This window comes from Lepisma saccharinum, chromosome 22, assembly GCF_977018435.1.
Source record: "Lepisma saccharinum chromosome 22, izLepSacc3.1, whole genome shotgun sequence".
Taxonomy (NCBI): Eukaryota; Metazoa; Arthropoda; class Insecta; order Zygentoma; family Lepismatidae; genus Lepisma; species Lepisma saccharinum.
The window spans coordinates 34899363-34917328 of record NC_139250.1 but is presented as its reverse complement, the minus strand read 5'-3'; the positions used below and the strand labels follow the sequence as shown (position 1 = coordinate 34917328).

General features: G+C 37.6%; 1 protein-coding gene across 4 annotated transcripts in view; it reads left to right on the top strand.

Annotated features, from left to right (window-relative positions):
• The window catches only part of rempA (intraflagellar transport protein rempA), a 130030-nt gene that overhangs the window by 101502 nt on the left and 10562 nt on the right, over positions 1 to 17966 (top strand). For all 4 annotated transcript variants that reach the window (XM_083144015.1, XM_083144014.1, XM_083144012.1 and 1 more), the window contains 5 exons: positions 452 to 621; positions 8268 to 8412; positions 11910 to 12104; positions 13575 to 13793; positions 16605 to 16771. In XM_083144015.1, coding sequence (XP_083000141.1) covers positions 452 to 621; positions 8268 to 8412; positions 11910 to 12104; positions 13575 to 13793; positions 16605 to 16771 — 896 coding nt within the window. The remainder of the gene's footprint in view (positions 1 to 451; positions 622 to 8267; positions 8413 to 11909; positions 12105 to 13574; positions 13794 to 16604; positions 16772 to 17966) is intronic.

Sequence of the window (17966 nt, the reverse complement as noted above, 5' to 3'; positions counted from 1 at the left end):
GAGCCTGGCATGATGCAGTTTTCCTCATGTTGAAGTTCTTGTCACTCCTAAATAAATGCACTTACCCATTGTGCAACAATCAGCTATGGCTATGTATTTTTGCTACAGGATTCATGCAAGTGTTGATTACATTCTCATGAATTTTTCCCACTGGCCACCTGGATTTTGATCGACAATCGCTGTTCTAACTTTGTAAGCATATTTTTGGACAGTACACAAAATGGTGTTCATTTCAACCTTGTACATGTACAACAGCACTCACTTCAGCGACCACTTTTGGCACTCCACGCATCGACATTGGACCAAATTGACATTGCTCACTGCCTGATAGCACATGCACGATTTTCCTGACAGTGTTGCCACTCCTTTATTTACAACCCACATATAAGGAAAAACTGCTGAAACTGATATATTTGCGTAGGAAAACCATGAATTTTCTTTGTGTTTGCAGGAGCATGGCTTGGATGAGCAGCTGTGGAACCTTGCCCTGCTGGCCACTCCCCAGGAACAACTGGAAGCTGCTCGCTACTTCGAGATAGGCGACCATCCGTCTCCAGAGAAAGCCGTGATGCTCTATCACAGAGCCGGGATGCTGCACAAAGCTTTGGATTTGGCTTTTAGGTATGAGTGCATTGCTTCTGTTTCTAGTAAGGGTAGGGCAGAGTATTAGGCATGTAGTTAATTTACCCTGTAGATTGTTCTTGCAGCCAAATTCATCTTTGGACTATTAACCTCTTGAGAATAGCTGGGACTACAGTTGTATGGTGGCATTAACATGTCACTTCTAAGAAACCGGAGATGATAATTCAGTTAATTTTTTCTTCTTTTTTGGTTATTTATGTACATACAAAGGCATAGCATACTTGAAATTCAAAACAATATGATAATTAGAGGTTTTCGAAAAGCAGGTTTAATTTTTGATTTGTAAGAATTTTAAACCACAGACTTTTAAAATGCATGTAAATGTTTTTAAAAAATTCAATCAATGGGAATTATTCATTGTAGATTGATTGTTTGATTTAGTTTATTTTACTTCGCGTTTTGTGCCTCTTGGCTAATTTGCGAAGATGGGGATGAGTGATGAAATTGATGAATGGACATTCACAAACAACCAACCCCGAGCAGGATTTGAACCCAGGACCCTTGGTGTCACAGTGCGATGTGCTAACCACTCGGCCACAGGGTCCGGCTATTCATTGTAGAGTTTTGAAGTTTATTTCATATTTGGATGGAATGGCTAAGGTATTCATGGGAGGTTCAATGTGGACATTCCATCTTGATACAGACCAAATTAGAAAAATAATAATTAGAATTAGAATTATTTTACACACAGTTGTTCAATCTAACATAGCATTACTTTGGTTATTCTGTTTGAATACTAACTGAACTGTCTGTCTATGTATTAATAAGAACATACCGTATTTACTCATGTATAATGCACAATTTTTTCCAAAATTTTTGTCCCCAAAAACTGTGGAATTCGGACAACCAACATGAAACCTTACAGGGTCTTTCCATGATTTTGTGACACTTGCATTGATTTTTCATGTTTACGGAACCCTATCATGTTATACAAAGTGACCTGTAATTAGATGTATTATCTGAAAGAGGTTAAAGTGGAGGCAATTTGCAATAAATTTGACCATATGATAACCCGTTCGAAAAGTACTAGTTTTCGAAATAATCAAATTTTTATTGTTTTTTTTTTTTTAAAAAAAATTACAATTTTTCACATAAAAATACGAATTGAGAAAAAAAACAGCTGATTGTATGGCTCTTATTTCAGCTTTTTCTGATAGCTAAACAATAAGTGGTTCGTTGGAAAAAAAGTTTGTCCTAAATAACAATCACATGTAAGTAACGGGTGGATCTAAACTTACAAGTGGTGATGAAAAAATGCACTTTTAGTTTACTTGGCAATATATTAATAACATAAATGATATAACACGAAGTGTATAAATTACTTATAAATTACTTCCTTGAGTCATCAGCTATCCAACAAGGTACAAATGTTGCTAACATTTCCATACCACTACACACCCGTGCATGCTCTGTAGGAGGGAGACCCTACCAGGAGGATGGATTTTTGTCGTTTTCTAATAAACGCTGATCTCGAAGATCCAGATTACCTCAGCAATTTTGTATGGATGGACGAATCAAAGTTTGACCAGAACGGTGTAACCAATTTCCATAATGCGCATTATTGGGTGCCAAAGGGCAAGAACCTGAAAAAAGTCAAAGAAAAGGCCAGTCAGAGGAGATTCTCATTGAAGGTATGGATGGGTGTCATCAACATTCATTTGATCGGGCCACTTTTCCTGCCCAAATCTTAAATGGCATCACTTATGAACATTTTTTGAGGAACGAGATGGCAATGTTGTTGGAGGATGTGCCTCTAGCCACAAGACGTGACATGATTTACCAGCATGATGCGTGCGACAGTGGCTCGATGAAAATTACCCAAATAAATGATTGACCAAGGTGGCCCGATTCCCTGGCTGGCTGTTCGATCCTTGTTAAATAGTCTTCAATTTCTTCCGGGTCTGGCTGGAACTCAGAATAAATTCAAACTGAACGTATTCATAATTATGGGCAACTTAATTTCACAATATCGTAGACAGAATGCGTATCATGGTGATTTAAACTTTGCCCTTGTACAATTATTCTAAATGATACACAAACTGTGTAATCTTGGTTCTTAGCGTAGAAATTGATCAAGTCGACACAATTTATGTATGCATAAACCTATGCAGGAATGATGATCATCTTGTATTCTTCGTGAAGTCTTCATCCATACTTCTTCTCACGAACAATCACCAAGAATATCCTGTATGACTGTGCCATAGATGTAAACCTTGTGTGTGTGTAATTTCTATCTGTACTTTATACTTGCACAAGACACGTAAAATGCGTAGGTTCAAATTATAATGACATACCTTTAATGCCTGGAAGCAATTCACATACATGTACAGGGTTGCTATGCATCTGGAAATCTGGAAAACAGGTAAATGTCAGGGAATTTGGCTTGTCAGGAAAAAAAATCATGGAAATGTTAGGGAATTTTGCAGATCATCTGGAATTTACATGCATTTTGGAGTCTGCAAGAGAAGAAGTTGCAAAATGAGCAAGCAGTTCACTTCCACTTCTGGATTCGGTTTTTGTGATTCCACTCCCAAACAAGATTCAGTTTAGAAACTTGTTTCTTTCCTTCTTCTGATTCTCTGTCTTGTGCAAAATTATGATTCATTCGAATTTCTGTAATAAATTGTCACTTTTATAATACTAGATATAAGAAAGAATATCAAAGTAAAACTTGCAGTCCAGATATCTGATTGATAACTAAAGTACATTGACAATATGATCATAATTATCAGAAAGGTTAGTGAAGATGAGTATATCGTCCATTATTTTATAGATCTTAGTCTTGTTGGCATTTCCTATAGAATTCCTATATGCAAGAAAAAATTCTCCAGATCCTGTGTACTTATAATTCTAAGCAAAGAACAGCATTTTCTATGACACTATATATCCGCCAGAAAATGAAAAATTGTGTATGGTTTATGAACTTTTTCTGTTGTTTTTATATTGTGGAGATCTGTTAATGGTGAAATAATGTACCTCTGTTACCTTAGCCTGAAAGCTAGATGCACGTGATTAACTAACTAACTCCCTAGCCTTCTTAAACCCGAAAGTTCATGGCTGCAGCAACACAGGCCTTCCATCTTTCCCTATCTTGAGCAAGTTCTATATACTCTTTTCCATCCCTACCGATTTCCCTTAGGTCCATCTCAACGTTGTCCCTCCATCTCTGTCTTGGCCTTCCTACAGGTCTCTTACCATCAGGTTTCCCAACAAGAATCCTGTAAACTCGTCTTTCCTCTCCCATTCGTGCCACATGGCCTGCCCACCTAAGTCTTCTTGATTTAATTATTCTGATAATATCTGGACATGAATACAAATTATGTAGTTCTAAATTATGTAACCTTCTCCACTCACCTGTCTCCTCATCCCTTTTAGGTCCAAAGATTTTCCTAAGGATCTTATTTTCAGATATTCTCAATTTATGTTCCTCTTTCAATGTAAGGGACCAAGTTTCACACCCATATAATACTACAGGCAAAATTACTGTCTTGTATATTTTAACTTTTAGTTTCTTAGATATTAAACGAGAAGACAAAAGTTTATGAAGAGAGAAGTAACATGCATTTCCTGAATTAAGCCTACTTTTTATTTCCTCTTTAATATAATTTTCATTTGTTAATATTACTCCTAAGTATTTGAATTTGGAAACTGGTTCAAATGAGTTGTTATCAATAATTAGATTTTGATTATTACCTAACACTTGGTTTCGGCCTGTAAGCATATATTTAGTTTCCTCCTTGTTAACTTCCAAACCTATCTCTCTAGCAGTTTTGAAAAATATTTTTGCATTATTCTTAATTGTATTCACATCATCCCCCAGTAAGTCTACATCATCTGCATATGCTAACAACTGAGTCACACCATTTAATTTTAGTCCTTCTTTAGTTTCTTTTACCTTCCTAACAGCATATTCTAAGGCAAAATTAAAGAGCAATGGAGATAATGCATCTCCTTGTTTTAACCCATCATGAATTGTAAATTTGTCAGACACATTAATACCCACACGAATTTTACTTTCTGTTTCACTGGTGCATATTTTTATCATACTAACAAGCTTCTTAGGTATTCCAAACTCTACTAATATATTATACAATTTATCTCTTTTGACCGAATCATATGCTTTTTTGAAATCAATGAATAGCTGATGGACATTTTGATTATATTCCCACTTTTTTTCAAGTGTCTGTCTGATGTGAAAAAATTGATCTGTAGTTGATCTGTTACGTTTAAATCCACATTGATAATCACCTATAATTTCAGTAGCATATGGGGTTAGTCTTGTTAAAAGAATGTTAGATAATATTTTATATGTTGTTGAGAGTAGAGAAATTCCACGGTAATTATTGCAGTTCATTTCATCACCTTTTTTAAACACAGGAACAATTATGGATTCTTTCCACTGTTGAGGGATTTCTTCTTTATTCCATATTAAACAAATTAATTTATGAATTTGACATATTAATGAATTTCCACCATATTTAATTAACTCAGCTGGTATTAAATCAATGCCAGGTGCTTTGTTATTCTTTAGTCTTTTAATAGCATCTTTAAATTCAGTCAAGTTAGGTTCTGGAACTAAAGGTTCTGCTGTGTGTACTTCATTTACTTCTGATTTATCTCCTACATGGACATTTAAAAGGTCATTAAAGTAGTTCTTCCATCTATTTAGAATATCGCTTGGGTCAGCTAGAAAATCACCGTCTTTATCTTTTATCAAGTTTACTTTAGGTTGCCACCCCTTTCTAAACTCATTTACACCTTTATATAAATCTCTGATATTTTTATTTTTGCTGTTTGTTTCAATTTCGTTAATTTTGCTTTTCAAGTAATCTCTTTTTTTTTCTTCTAAACGTGCGGTTCACTTCTCGCTTTATTCTATTATAATTGTTTAGATTTGTATCATCAGAGTTATTTAACCACCTAAGTCTAGCCTGATTTCTTATTTCTATTAGATTATGACATTCATTATCAAACCATGGCTTACTTTTTCTCGGTTTATGGTATCCTATACTTTCTTTAGCTGCTGATTCTATTGCATTACGTATGTGCTCCCAATTCTTATTTATGTCTGTTTCATTTATATTTTCATCATCATTTAAATCCTGCAAAACATCAAATCTATTTGACAGTTTAATTTGGTAATCTTTCTTAATTCTTTCATCAGTAAACTTTCCTGTATCAAATTTTAGAACTTTTAGATTTTGTTGCTTATGATTTATCACTGAGAGTCTTTCTCTTAATTTAGCAATTACTAAATAATGGTCACTGGCACAGTCAGCACCTCTATGTGTACGAACGTCAATTATACTAGTATGCCTTCTCTTATCAATGAGAATATGATCTATCTGATTATGAGTTTTACCATCTGGAGAAGACCAGGTATATGTATGGATATCTTTATGTTTAAAAGTGGTACTTTTCACAATTAAATTCTTTGAGGTTGCAAAAGTAATCAATCTTATACCATTATCATTACTTAATTCATGAAGACTTTCTTTACCAATCGTGGGTTTAAATGTCTCTTCTTTGCCAATCTGTGCATTACAGTCACCTAACAGAATTTTCATATCATACTGAGAAAATTTATCAAAGACCTGTTCTAACTCTGTATAAAAATCATCTTTAGTATTATCATCTTTATCTTCCGTTGGTGCATGTATGTTTATTAAAATAATTTTACACCACCTACCCTGTAAAACTGCATATGATATCCTATCATTAATAAATTCTACTGTTTTAAGAGCCGAGATAATTGTATTATTTATGAAAAAGCCTGTTCCAAAATTATGATTTTCAGTACCACCATAGAAAAAAGTATAATTTTTAGTTTTACAATTCCCTTCTCCTGGCCACCTAACTTCCTGGACAGCTACTACATCTAATTTATACTTAACTATCTCATTAACTGTACACTGAAATGCCCCAGGCCGGAAAAGGCTCAGAACATTCCAGTTGCCTAATTTAATATCCTTATTCCTAATGTAGATCTTATCCTTAGTCCAGGGACCTCCCAAAGTAGTCCCCACCCGGAGATCCGAATGGGGGACTATTTTACCTCCGGAATATTTTACCTTGGGAACATCCATGGCCTTATATTGCTGTTTCTTGACATTTTTTTACAGTGCAGAGTTGTCAGCTCTACGCCTAACGCCCAATATGAATGGAGGAACTACTACACAAGACAAACACAAACACATTAGACAGCCCAACTACTACACAAGACACACACAAACACATCACAACTATAACACAATATAAACACAAACACACCACAACTACTACACAATATAAACGTAAACAAACTACACACCACAACTACTACACAAGACAAACACAAACAAATTAGACAGCACAACTACTACGCAAGATAAAGCAAACATACATACTAGAACAACAAAATTCTATTCTATACTCTTCTATTCTCTTCACCTGTGACCTTCAAACCTAAAACAGGCGACTTCACAGCGCAAAGGGCCTGGTGATCTCAAACTCAAAGCAAGTTGGAAAAACTTTCTCGAGACTATGGTTCAGTTAAAAGAAAACATGCTTCAAGTACATCTGGCAGTGACCACGAGCATTCCCTCCTCACAGCCCACCACCCCTTCTTCTGTCCCTTTTCTTAATTACCAGATCGTAAATCCCGCACGGTACTGTAACCACGGGGCCAATTTGCCGAAAGGGTATGGTTTATCGCACCAAATTCGAACACCATCCTGGTCACGCACCGTATCTATCTTCTGACGTAAGCGTGGAATGCTTTCGTGGTTAGGGAGGCTTGTTAGTTTAAATTTTCAGCATATGTATGTACACTATAACAACGAAAACATTTAACCTGGCCTGGCCTCAGAAGACGAAATACAGAGCTAGACCAAGAAGGGTTTTGAATTTGGTGCGATAAGTGAGACCAGTTGCAAAAAATCGGCAGCGAAGATGGAAGTCGTCTGATAGGGACAGAGGGAAATTCGTAGACAGCGATGCCAACGCCTCCCTCGCACTTGGTAAATAAAAAAAGTAAAATTTCAGTACAGAAACAGTCAATTTCTGATTCAAAAGCAGTAAATAAAATTAAATTTTGGTGTTATAGCGGTGAAAAATCGTATCAAAAGCAATATGTAAAAGTGAGATTTTGGTTTCAAAATTGTCAATATGATCCTAAATTTGATGCACGTGATTGTAGCACCCAATACATTTTTCTCTTGGAATTTTCATGTGTTCTTGTGTGTGCAGAATGGAATTTGCTAAAAGAAAGTTGTGAAAGTGAATATTCATAATAATTAACGGATTATATATTTAATTGAAAAACACACGGTTCAAAAGCAAAAATCATGATGATAAATATGTCTGGAAAAATTTCATTTTTGGACTGGAAAACCTGGAAATGTCAGGGTTCATATTTGGACTGGAAAGGAATTTCATTAAAAAAAAATCGTAGCAACCCTGATGTAACACATGGTTACTATGACAACTAATAAATAATATGCTATGAATACAAATTCTTCTTCTTCTTCCTGTCATGTGTCTTATCAAAGACATCTAGAGTTAAAAGTTGAAATCAGATGATGTCTCATTTTGCTCTTGGACTATATCTACCACCTTTGCAAATGCATAATTTGTTCTTCTTCCAGAACCCAGCAGTTCAATGCCTTGCAATACATAGCTGTGGATTTGGATTCAAGGTCAGATCCTGCTCTGGTGCATCGCTGTGCGAAATTCTTCATGGAAAATAAGCAGTTTGATAAAGCAGTGGATCTGCTTGCCATTGGAAAGAAGGTATGCTAGGATAAGATTATTCCCATTGTGTGTCCTAAGTGTGTAACAATTTAACAGTAACATTAAATACATCTGAATTATCAGAGAGAATATTAAGAAAATGGTGAGATCTTTTAGTGTAGCACAACTGAGAAATTTATCAGATTTTAATCCTGAAAATCCTGAGAAACAAGTGAAAATTAGGAACATCAACCTATAAGTAAGAAAACATGAAAAGATATGGAATTTTTATATCTGGATTTTGTACTTGCAGTGAATATAGATTGGTAGACACATCATTTTGTGTTTGTATGAGATAAGAGATTCATGTACTTCGTTTCATATTTTTACCATATTAAAATTCTCAAACTCTTCAGACATTTTGTGGGACAAAAATACTATAGGTAACCACAAACAATAATAAGCAAATTAGTGTGTACACTTTATGTGGAAAGTAATAGAAATGGAAAAGAAATGTGCTCATAAATATTTTGTAACTTGCCTGTAATTGAGATTGTAAATATACGTATTTCATTTTTTTCCATAACCAGGTTCTTGTTTGGGGAGATTTCACACAAAATTGTTTTTATTTTAAATTATTATTTTTTTGGTGGTGAATTATATACTTATACAGAACGTTGTTTGCTTTATATCCAACCATTTTTGATGAGTACTCACCTTAAGAGATACTGCGCCGCCACCACCGATCATGTTCTATTGGACCCCCAGCATTGTGGACTATCGCCTGGCATCGCAGTTTCGCATTGCAGCAACCTCCGGCGCAGGACAGGCATGGGAATTCTGTCCCACTCCTCCCTGGAAGCTTTCCATAGACCATCAGGGTGCGCGGGCGGCAATGTTGAAGACGTCGTTTCAACAGTCCAAATGCGCAAAAATCCATTGGACTGGCATCTGGGCTTTTCACAGGAATGTCTTCAAACAGAATGACACGAATTCCTAATTCCTCTGCCATTCCCTGATAAAAACGTAGTGATGTTCTGGTGGTATGACTCGAAGCCTTGTCCATATGGATCATCACCTGGTTCTTGTCCATTCCATACAATTGTGGGATGTCTCTCCGATAGATACGTGTCAGAATGGAGTCTTGGAAGTATCTGGCATTCACCTTCACGTTTTTGTCCACCTTGCGTATCATCAACTTACCCTCATATTCGAATCCCGTCACAACCATAAAGCCACGAGGGAAACTTTCCCTGCACTGACGAACAAAGTTGCTGTGCCCCTTGCCGTCAATGTCACGGTATGTGACACTTAGCTTGCAGCCCTTGTCCTGGTGGTTTTCATGGGTGAATGTTTCGCAAGGAGAGCCTGTTGTGTGTAACGGGCCACAATAGCTTTCGCAGTAGTCACCCCAAGTGTTTCACAATGCGTACATATGAAAACTTAGCATGGAAAAGGGCCATTACGTAATCCTCCCAATACCGGTTGATTTTCTGCACCATTTGATAACATTCACTACCAACACACACGCACCTACAAGGTCAGACACAACACTGCTCCCGTCAGCAGACCCATAGTTCCAGCATGATATGCCAGGTGGCAGCACTGAATCGAAAATGGTCGGTTATAAAGCGATATCATGTATATAATGTAGTCAGTGGCGTGGCATGACTTTTTCAAAAGTGTTACTGACCATCAGTACAACAATTAGTCTGGTAGACGCTATCATCTACACTCCCCTCCAAAAAACAACTACTTTGATCTAGATTTTTGTTTGTTTCGTTCTTTTTTTTGCAATCCCCTCAGTGGTTTAGGCACAAACACTCCTAACAAGAACTGCCACTCATGATACAGTTACCACGAAAACCCAATGCATAGTGGTCGAGCCTTGTCAACTCTTCATTTGTTTCTTTGCAAATGAGGTGGAAAGGGGAAGAAGAAGAAGCACACACTTCTTGGGTCAGTTTGACATTTATGCAGTGAGCAGATGACAGAATTCCACTCCTCAGCGACAGTCAAATTGTGGAAGTGAACTCTAGCTATACGTACTACTGTTTCCAACTTAGTTTTTTGAAGCAAGGTTTGACCAAATCACGAATTGCACCAAGGAACTATATTTTCGTCTATTACCTAACTGGTCTCAGTTGTAGTTCAATCCAGCCTTGGCTCTGCAGTCTACCTCTAGTTACTTCATAGAAATAGTATCCCCATTTCTGCCAATCCAATGTGACAACACTGGCCTGTGTCGGTACGCCTGACTGGGCACCTGAACAGGCATATGAATAACCCTGTAGCACACTGTCCCAAAGTCTTCCCCCACTCATTCCTTGCATTGGCATCCTCTCCTCTTGTTACCTCTTCAGGGTAGAGGAACCAGCCTCCCTCTACGCTTCTGTCGGCTGTATAAAAAATTGTACTCTGAAATATCTACTCGACCGCAACGCTGTTGATTAACAAATGTAACAATGTTGTCATTTTATTGAAACAGCTTTTTCAATCTTCACATTTTGCTGTTACCTTCGTTGTGAATGTAGTAATAAAACATTTCTTTAAATAATTAGACAAACATGCAAACTTCAGTGAACATGAACATTAATGCTACAGTATTAGATAGAATTCATTGTATTACTGAGAAATTATTACTTCATTAGTTTCTTGCTAATCATGTATTTTGATGACATGGCAACACTACAATTACATTTCAGTTCATGTTCCGTGATGATTTAAATGTGGAAATAGCTGCATATCACAAATGCATGAACACAACTTTAATGCTGCCATGTGCACTTTGCTGAACAGCCACATTTAAAAACCCATGGAATAGTAAATGAATTCATTTATGTTTATTATCTGCTTCCAAGAAATGCCAAATGAACTTAGATGGCAGCTAATTTAATATGCTGATGAACTAATAAGAGGAACCTCGGAGCTTCCTCAATGGCATAGTGCTAACATCGTTATCTTGAAATTAAGGTGTTGGGTTCAAAACTCATTGAGGCACTTAGTGTTTGGGATCCCACTTTAAACTGTAGGCCCAGTCTTGATTAGTCTATATGTGTGTAAAGTGGACTTAAAAATCTGAAACTGAATAAATGTACCTCAGAATATGTTTCGATAAACCAGTATGTTAAGGAATTAGAGAAGCGTTTCAGTCAAAGTGGTGTCAGCTCAACCATCGTTATATTTAACTCTTGTTAATATATGACTCTTTTACTTATTCATTTCCTTGTGCTAGGGCAGGGGTTCCCAAACTTTTTTGTTTCACTGCACCCTTACTGTTTAAAGATCTTCCCACGGCGTCCAAGTCAGAATGTAGGCCTATCTAAATAAGCACATATTTGGAACAGTCATATCATTGAGTAACAAATAAGTGTCATTTCATTGAAAATATTGTAACATTTTGCGGTGCCCATGTAAGCGTGGGTGCCGTGGCACACACTTTGGGAACTGCTGTGCTAGGGAATTACGAAATGTGTAACTGAGATTTCACTATGGTTTACATGCATTTATGTAAAAGGATTGTACATTGTCTAATACAACATTGAACATTGTTGCAGTACTTTGAGGCTTTGGATCTGTGCGTGGAGCACAACATTCCAGTCACTGAAGAACTTGCGGACCGGTTGACCATTCCGAAAGGTGAAGGGGAGGATGCAGCAAGAACCAAGGTGCTAGAGAAGGTGGCGGAATGCGCTTTCACCCAAGGAAACTACCACCTGGCTACCATCAAGTACACACAGGCTGGAAATAAGGTAAACACTTGCTTTTACCTGTCTGTTTTAGTTAGGGCTACAAGATCACTTCCAAAATGCTTTAAGGCAAGTTTTTCACAGTGTAGCTTTTATTGTAATTGAGGAGAAAAAAGAAAGTTGCGTTGAAAATAAAACAGAATTCTCCCAAACTGTCTACTTTGTTAGTGTATTTTGCAGAACAATAAGATATCCGGAAGTTGATTAGGTAAATTTGTGTTAATATATTTGTGTGTGTATCTGTGTGGGAGATGAGAGGTTGAAATTGAAAAATAAATAAAGAAAGAAAGAAAGAAAGAAAAACATATGTTTGTATCCTTGAATTATACTTGAATTTTATTGTGGTCCCACAGTGGCCACCCTATAATAGTTATTAACAAATAATGTGAAAATGTCAGATTTTTCCAATGAATTATTGAGTAGCAAGTTCTGAAACTTGTAATTAAGGCCATGCATATTTCATTTTTGACGGAAACATGAAATCTGAAATAACACACTGGAATGTTCATGTTTCATGGCTTGTCACGAAATAATGTGAAATGAACTGCAAAATGCAAAATAAACTTAATCATGAAATTTAGTGATTATTTACCGACACAACATTTATCTGAAGTCTGAATTATCCTGTGAGTTATGCAAATGGTGGAAAATTGATTAATTCTGTTGTAAATATTTGAGAGGCAAAAAGGAACTCCTTTTCACAAGAATAAACTTTAATACTCTGATAAATACATAAAATTTGTTAATAGAAGGGAAATGTTTATTTTGTGTAATAAGTCTAAAATCAAATTTAGGGTTTTATTCAACATTTTAACAATGAAATGCTATTTTATATACTGCTTTTTATCCCGAAATGTGCCCAGGTTTGTACCGAAATCTTGATATTATATTCACCATAAATATGTGGCTCAACTTATAATTAATAGCACTACTAACTCCACACCCCCTATATGCCTTCATGGCATGGTGCAATGCACAGGGGACCACTTTACTTTTTTTTTTTACCATACATGTTTCAAGTAGGAGAGTGAGAGACAGAACAGATTTTCTTTCTTTTTGTTTTGTTTTTTTGATTGGGAGAGGGTTCCAAAATATAAAATACAGCTGTTCAAGGTTGGATATGTTTACCATTTCAAGATAAAGTCTGGAAGTTTTTTGGTATGGGAAGTGATAAGTATTTCCAGTCATTGGGAAAATCTTGAAATCTACATGCTACTTCTCCCTGTGATAATAAAACTTGCTATTTTGAAGACATTTCTGGCACTTAATATTGATGAATGAACACTTGAAAGGACATCCATGTCTGGACTGGGTCCAACCCTGGGACATTCATAGGGAAGATCAGTAGTTAATCACTTAGCACTCTCGGCCACCGAAACAACACTCAGTATCTGTCAAGTTAAGGTTAGGAACCATGAAGCTGCTCTGATAGTCAATTTCCTTCACCTCAGTTGATTTTATTTTGTTTCCCAGGTGAACGCAATGAAGGCACTGCTGAAGTCCGGAGACACGGAGAAGATCATAAAGTTTGCGACCGTTTCCAGGCAGCGGGAGATCTACATCCTGGCTGGCAATTACTTGCAGTCCCTGGATTGGAGAAACAGCCCTGAAGTGATGAAGAACGTCATCTCCTTCTACAGCAAGGGGCAAGCAAAAGATCTCTTGGCAGGCTTTTATGAGGCTTGTGCACAGGTAATTTATAGACTACATGATTCTGACATTTTTTTTATTATATTTTCTGAAGAACGATCATACATTGCTCAAACATTATGTCTGCTGATCAAGAATTCCATTCTCATGTTCCATGATGATCAATGTTTGAAATTAAATTTTTTGCAGGATTTGATGCCATCCTGTTGATGATATGTTATATCTTGCACTTTGTACCTACTTCTATTGTGATTTTTAGTGAATATTTTTGTACCTTCGATTCAAAATAAAGCAGATTATCTTAGTCTCATGTATGAGGTGCTTTTAAAAAATATGGGTCGATTGATTATATCAAAGAAGAAAAGATGTGTAGAAACACTGTATTAGTGGTTATAAACACGTACATATCTACTTCATTTCTCAACATAGTCACCATTATTTTCCAAGCAATTTTGGTACCATTGAACAAGCTTTTTTATGTACCCTCTGCATAGAAGTTCACCCTGGGAGTTCATCCAATCCAACACTGCCATTTTTAACACCTCAGTTTCTTCAAATCGTGGAGATGCAAGCCACTTTTGATGTGCAGGAAGACATGATAGTCACTAGATGTAAGGTCCAGACTATACGGGGGCTGATAAAAAAGTTTCCATTCCATTGCCATACTTTTCCTTTAGTCATTAAATTCGAACCATACACTTCACACAATTCTCGATAAATTTCAGCAGTATTGTGACCTTTGGCGTTAAGAACTTGAATCACAGACCGTAGTTCTCAACTGACAGAATCGTTTAATCATGCAGAATTTTTAACACACTCTAACTCACACGATAACAGCTGACTAGCAAAAATATTATTTTTAGGTTGCCAATGGACCAATTGATGTTACTGAGCAGATGCGATCCGATCAATGTTACTAGTCACTTTTTATAAATAATTGACTCTTTCTTTTGAAATGCCCCTCGTATCTGATCTGACGACCATAGCCAATCTGTCCAGCCATTGTGGTCACGTAGTCTGCTGGTGTTTCGAGTAGGCACTGGAATTTGCAGCCACTCTGTTTGATTTTAGATGTCTCTGAGCAGTATGGCTAAGGAGTGAATTAGTGATATGAATTTTTTTTTCCAGTACCAATATAAAATGTGCCAATACTGATAACTGCTATTTTGTCAATCCAATATAAAATTATGAATGATATATGATGTACATGATATCAGTACAGTGCCTTGAATAACGTAGTGTGGAAAACGGCACGGTTCTGGCTGGTTCCACTCGAATATGATACCGCTAGAAAGCGCTGTTGTTGGTCTCGGTGCTTGGTATTCGTCTGCTTATAATGGAAGTAAATGGAGTTTTCACTGCAACGTCAGGTTCTTTTACATGAAGCATTTCTATGAATGTGATAATTGCTATGATATTTGGTACAGTGGTTGCGAATATATTAACGAACATTCTAGACAGTCGACCACTTCCTATTATCGTTACTTTCATTAATAATACGGGACAAAATATACGCGTGAAATGCTCTTGGTAACTAAATTTTTGTGTTTGAATTAGGTTCAATATTATTATCATCATCATCATTTGTTTTAAAGATATACACACTGAAGCATTTGTATTTTTGGTCTCTTTTCTTCCGCTTTAAACAAATCGCGGCGATGATGATAATGATGATTGCAGGGAAATCCACAAAACTTCCTTAGTGCCATCGACATGAGTGTAAGGAAACTTTCAGACCTATGGGACAAGCGATACGGGATGTTCACACTGATGTGACTAGTGACACAGACACTTCCAGACTGTAAAATAGCATTAATTGCGCATGAGGGTCCAAACAGCAAACGACACATTCATATGCCGTATTCGCATGCTACTTGTTACTTCGGTCTGAAAGTTCATTAAAGGAAGGGTGCTCAGACCAAAGCGACGTGCCACAGTGAGAGTTCCCAAATAAGTGACAAGCGACATGGTTCGTGCCTTCAGTCTATTAGCAAGCGTTTGCTCTTAATTATGTGAACAGCAGATCTAGGCAACACGGTAAACCACATTACAACAACATAACTAGGCGAGACAATAAGCCACACATGTCGCTTGCATGTGTCGCTCATACTGGGCCCTTTTCCTCAATAGCTTGCAACGTGTTGTCGTGGTTTGTTGTTCGCGCATGTGCAATGCAATGAGTGTCTTGCTTTAGGAAGATTGCTCACCAATGCGGCACGTGACACTTATCGTTTGAGGATTTCACCAACCGAACGCTAGCCTGTGCTGCCCGTCATGCCCCTACGATGGAAATGTTGCTCTTGATTGGCTCGTTTCCAAGTGACATGTGTCGCGTGTTGCTTCGGTATGAAAGTTGCCTTGGACAGAAGAATCAAAATGTTATTGGCGCAACGCAATCTATTCCTCGTCCTCCTCCGTGGCTGTGTGGTCTAAGGTGCTGTGATTTCGACTCTGACTGCGGGACAACATGGGTTTGAGTCTGCGTGGGTTCAGTCTCTGGGTTCTCGGCCTTTGTGTAGGATTGATGGCAACCCACCATCTTGAGGAAATTGGGGAGCTACGAGTGAGTAGCGTAACCTGGTCTCAGAAATCTCCTACAACAGTGTGGGGGTTCGACGTGCTAACCTCACGCCACCCCATTACTAGTTGAAGATCTCCACACCTTTAGGTAGCATTGTGTGAGGGAGACTGGCAGTCGGGAGATCGGCCTAGGCACTTCAAGGGCTGTCGAGCCACGGGTTATTATAAGTCTATTCCTCATTAACTAGTGAAAGCATAAATTGACATTAAATATGATAAAAAAACAACAGGCTATCCATTGTAATCCACGTTTTCTGTATTTCTCTTTGTCAGGTTGAGATCGATGAATTCCAGAACTACGAGAAGGCCTTAGGGGCTCTGATGGAAGCCAACCGCTGCCTCTCTCGACTGACAGGGAAGAATGCTGAAGACAATCAGCGGAAACTGGAGAGTCTCAACAACCGACTACAGCTGATCAAGCAGTTTGTTGACACTCGAAGGTAATGTTACTTTTTCCATGCCAAAGCTCTACCACTGAGTTACTCTGCCCTCCCCACAATTTCTATAAGCTGGATATCTGGGTAAGCTGTTACGTAAGTTACGTGACCATGCTGTCAAAATTTTACAAATCGGAAGGACCTCTCCAAGTTTCTGTAAAATTTACTAGCATGCACAATGTCAAGCAAGTTGTCTGTCTTTGCCAAAGTTTTCTCCGGCATATCTAAGTGATGGGTACATCATCGGAAATGTGATCTTTGTGTATATCTAGACGGTTCACTTCAGTTGTGTAAAATCTAGCATGTTCAGGTGAATTGTACAGGATTTCATGCCAGATGTTTATCTTAGGGCTAGCATGCATATGTTTTGTAACCATGTCAGGATTTGGCTGTGTCCGAAAGGCACCAAAACCAGACTTGACGTACGGTCTTGTTGGAAGTGTTGCCACCTAGTACAGTTTGAAAGCACCAATCAAGCAAACAATCGTGCTGGCAGCATGCAGTATGCAACATTGCATGCTTGTTTTCTACTCTTGTTCTCTTGTTTGAAAACATGGAAGTTGAAAGTCCAGCTGTTGGGGAAATGTAAGTTTAATAACCTATTTTTATGCTATGTGATTTCGTATGGTTTTGATTTAGAGCATGCTTTATTCTATGCTGCTGCATTCAAAGTGTAATTTGAATTCCAGTGCACTCCATGTTTCAAGACTGAACTGTGAGACCATTCTTCAAATACAGTTTACTCCTTTCGGACATGGCTTTTGATTCCCCAATTGTGCATGTCATGCTGAGGTGAAGACATCTTTGTCCACATTGCAAAACAGGGAAGCAAAATCAGCATTCTCATTCATGCATGCCATAATGTCATCTGCAGTCACCTGTTTTCACTCATTGTCTGAAATTCCTAGATATAGAGAATGTATACGATAGCATTGACAGAACAAATCTATTCTCACTTTCTAAGAGAGACAGGGGTAGAGGAATGGAGAATGTGTAGAGTGCCGAGCATATACAAGACTGACCAGAGTTGTGTTAAGACTCAGATGGAAAGAACAGATTGGTTCAGTATCAGTGATTGCCTAAAGCAGGGCAGAGCTTCCGTAGTACGAATGTTTCCCACTAGGCAAGCGTCGAGCAACTCGTTGAGAGTTCAGTGCACCCAGTGGCTTCGCCGGGGAAGGTTGTCTCACCAGTGATT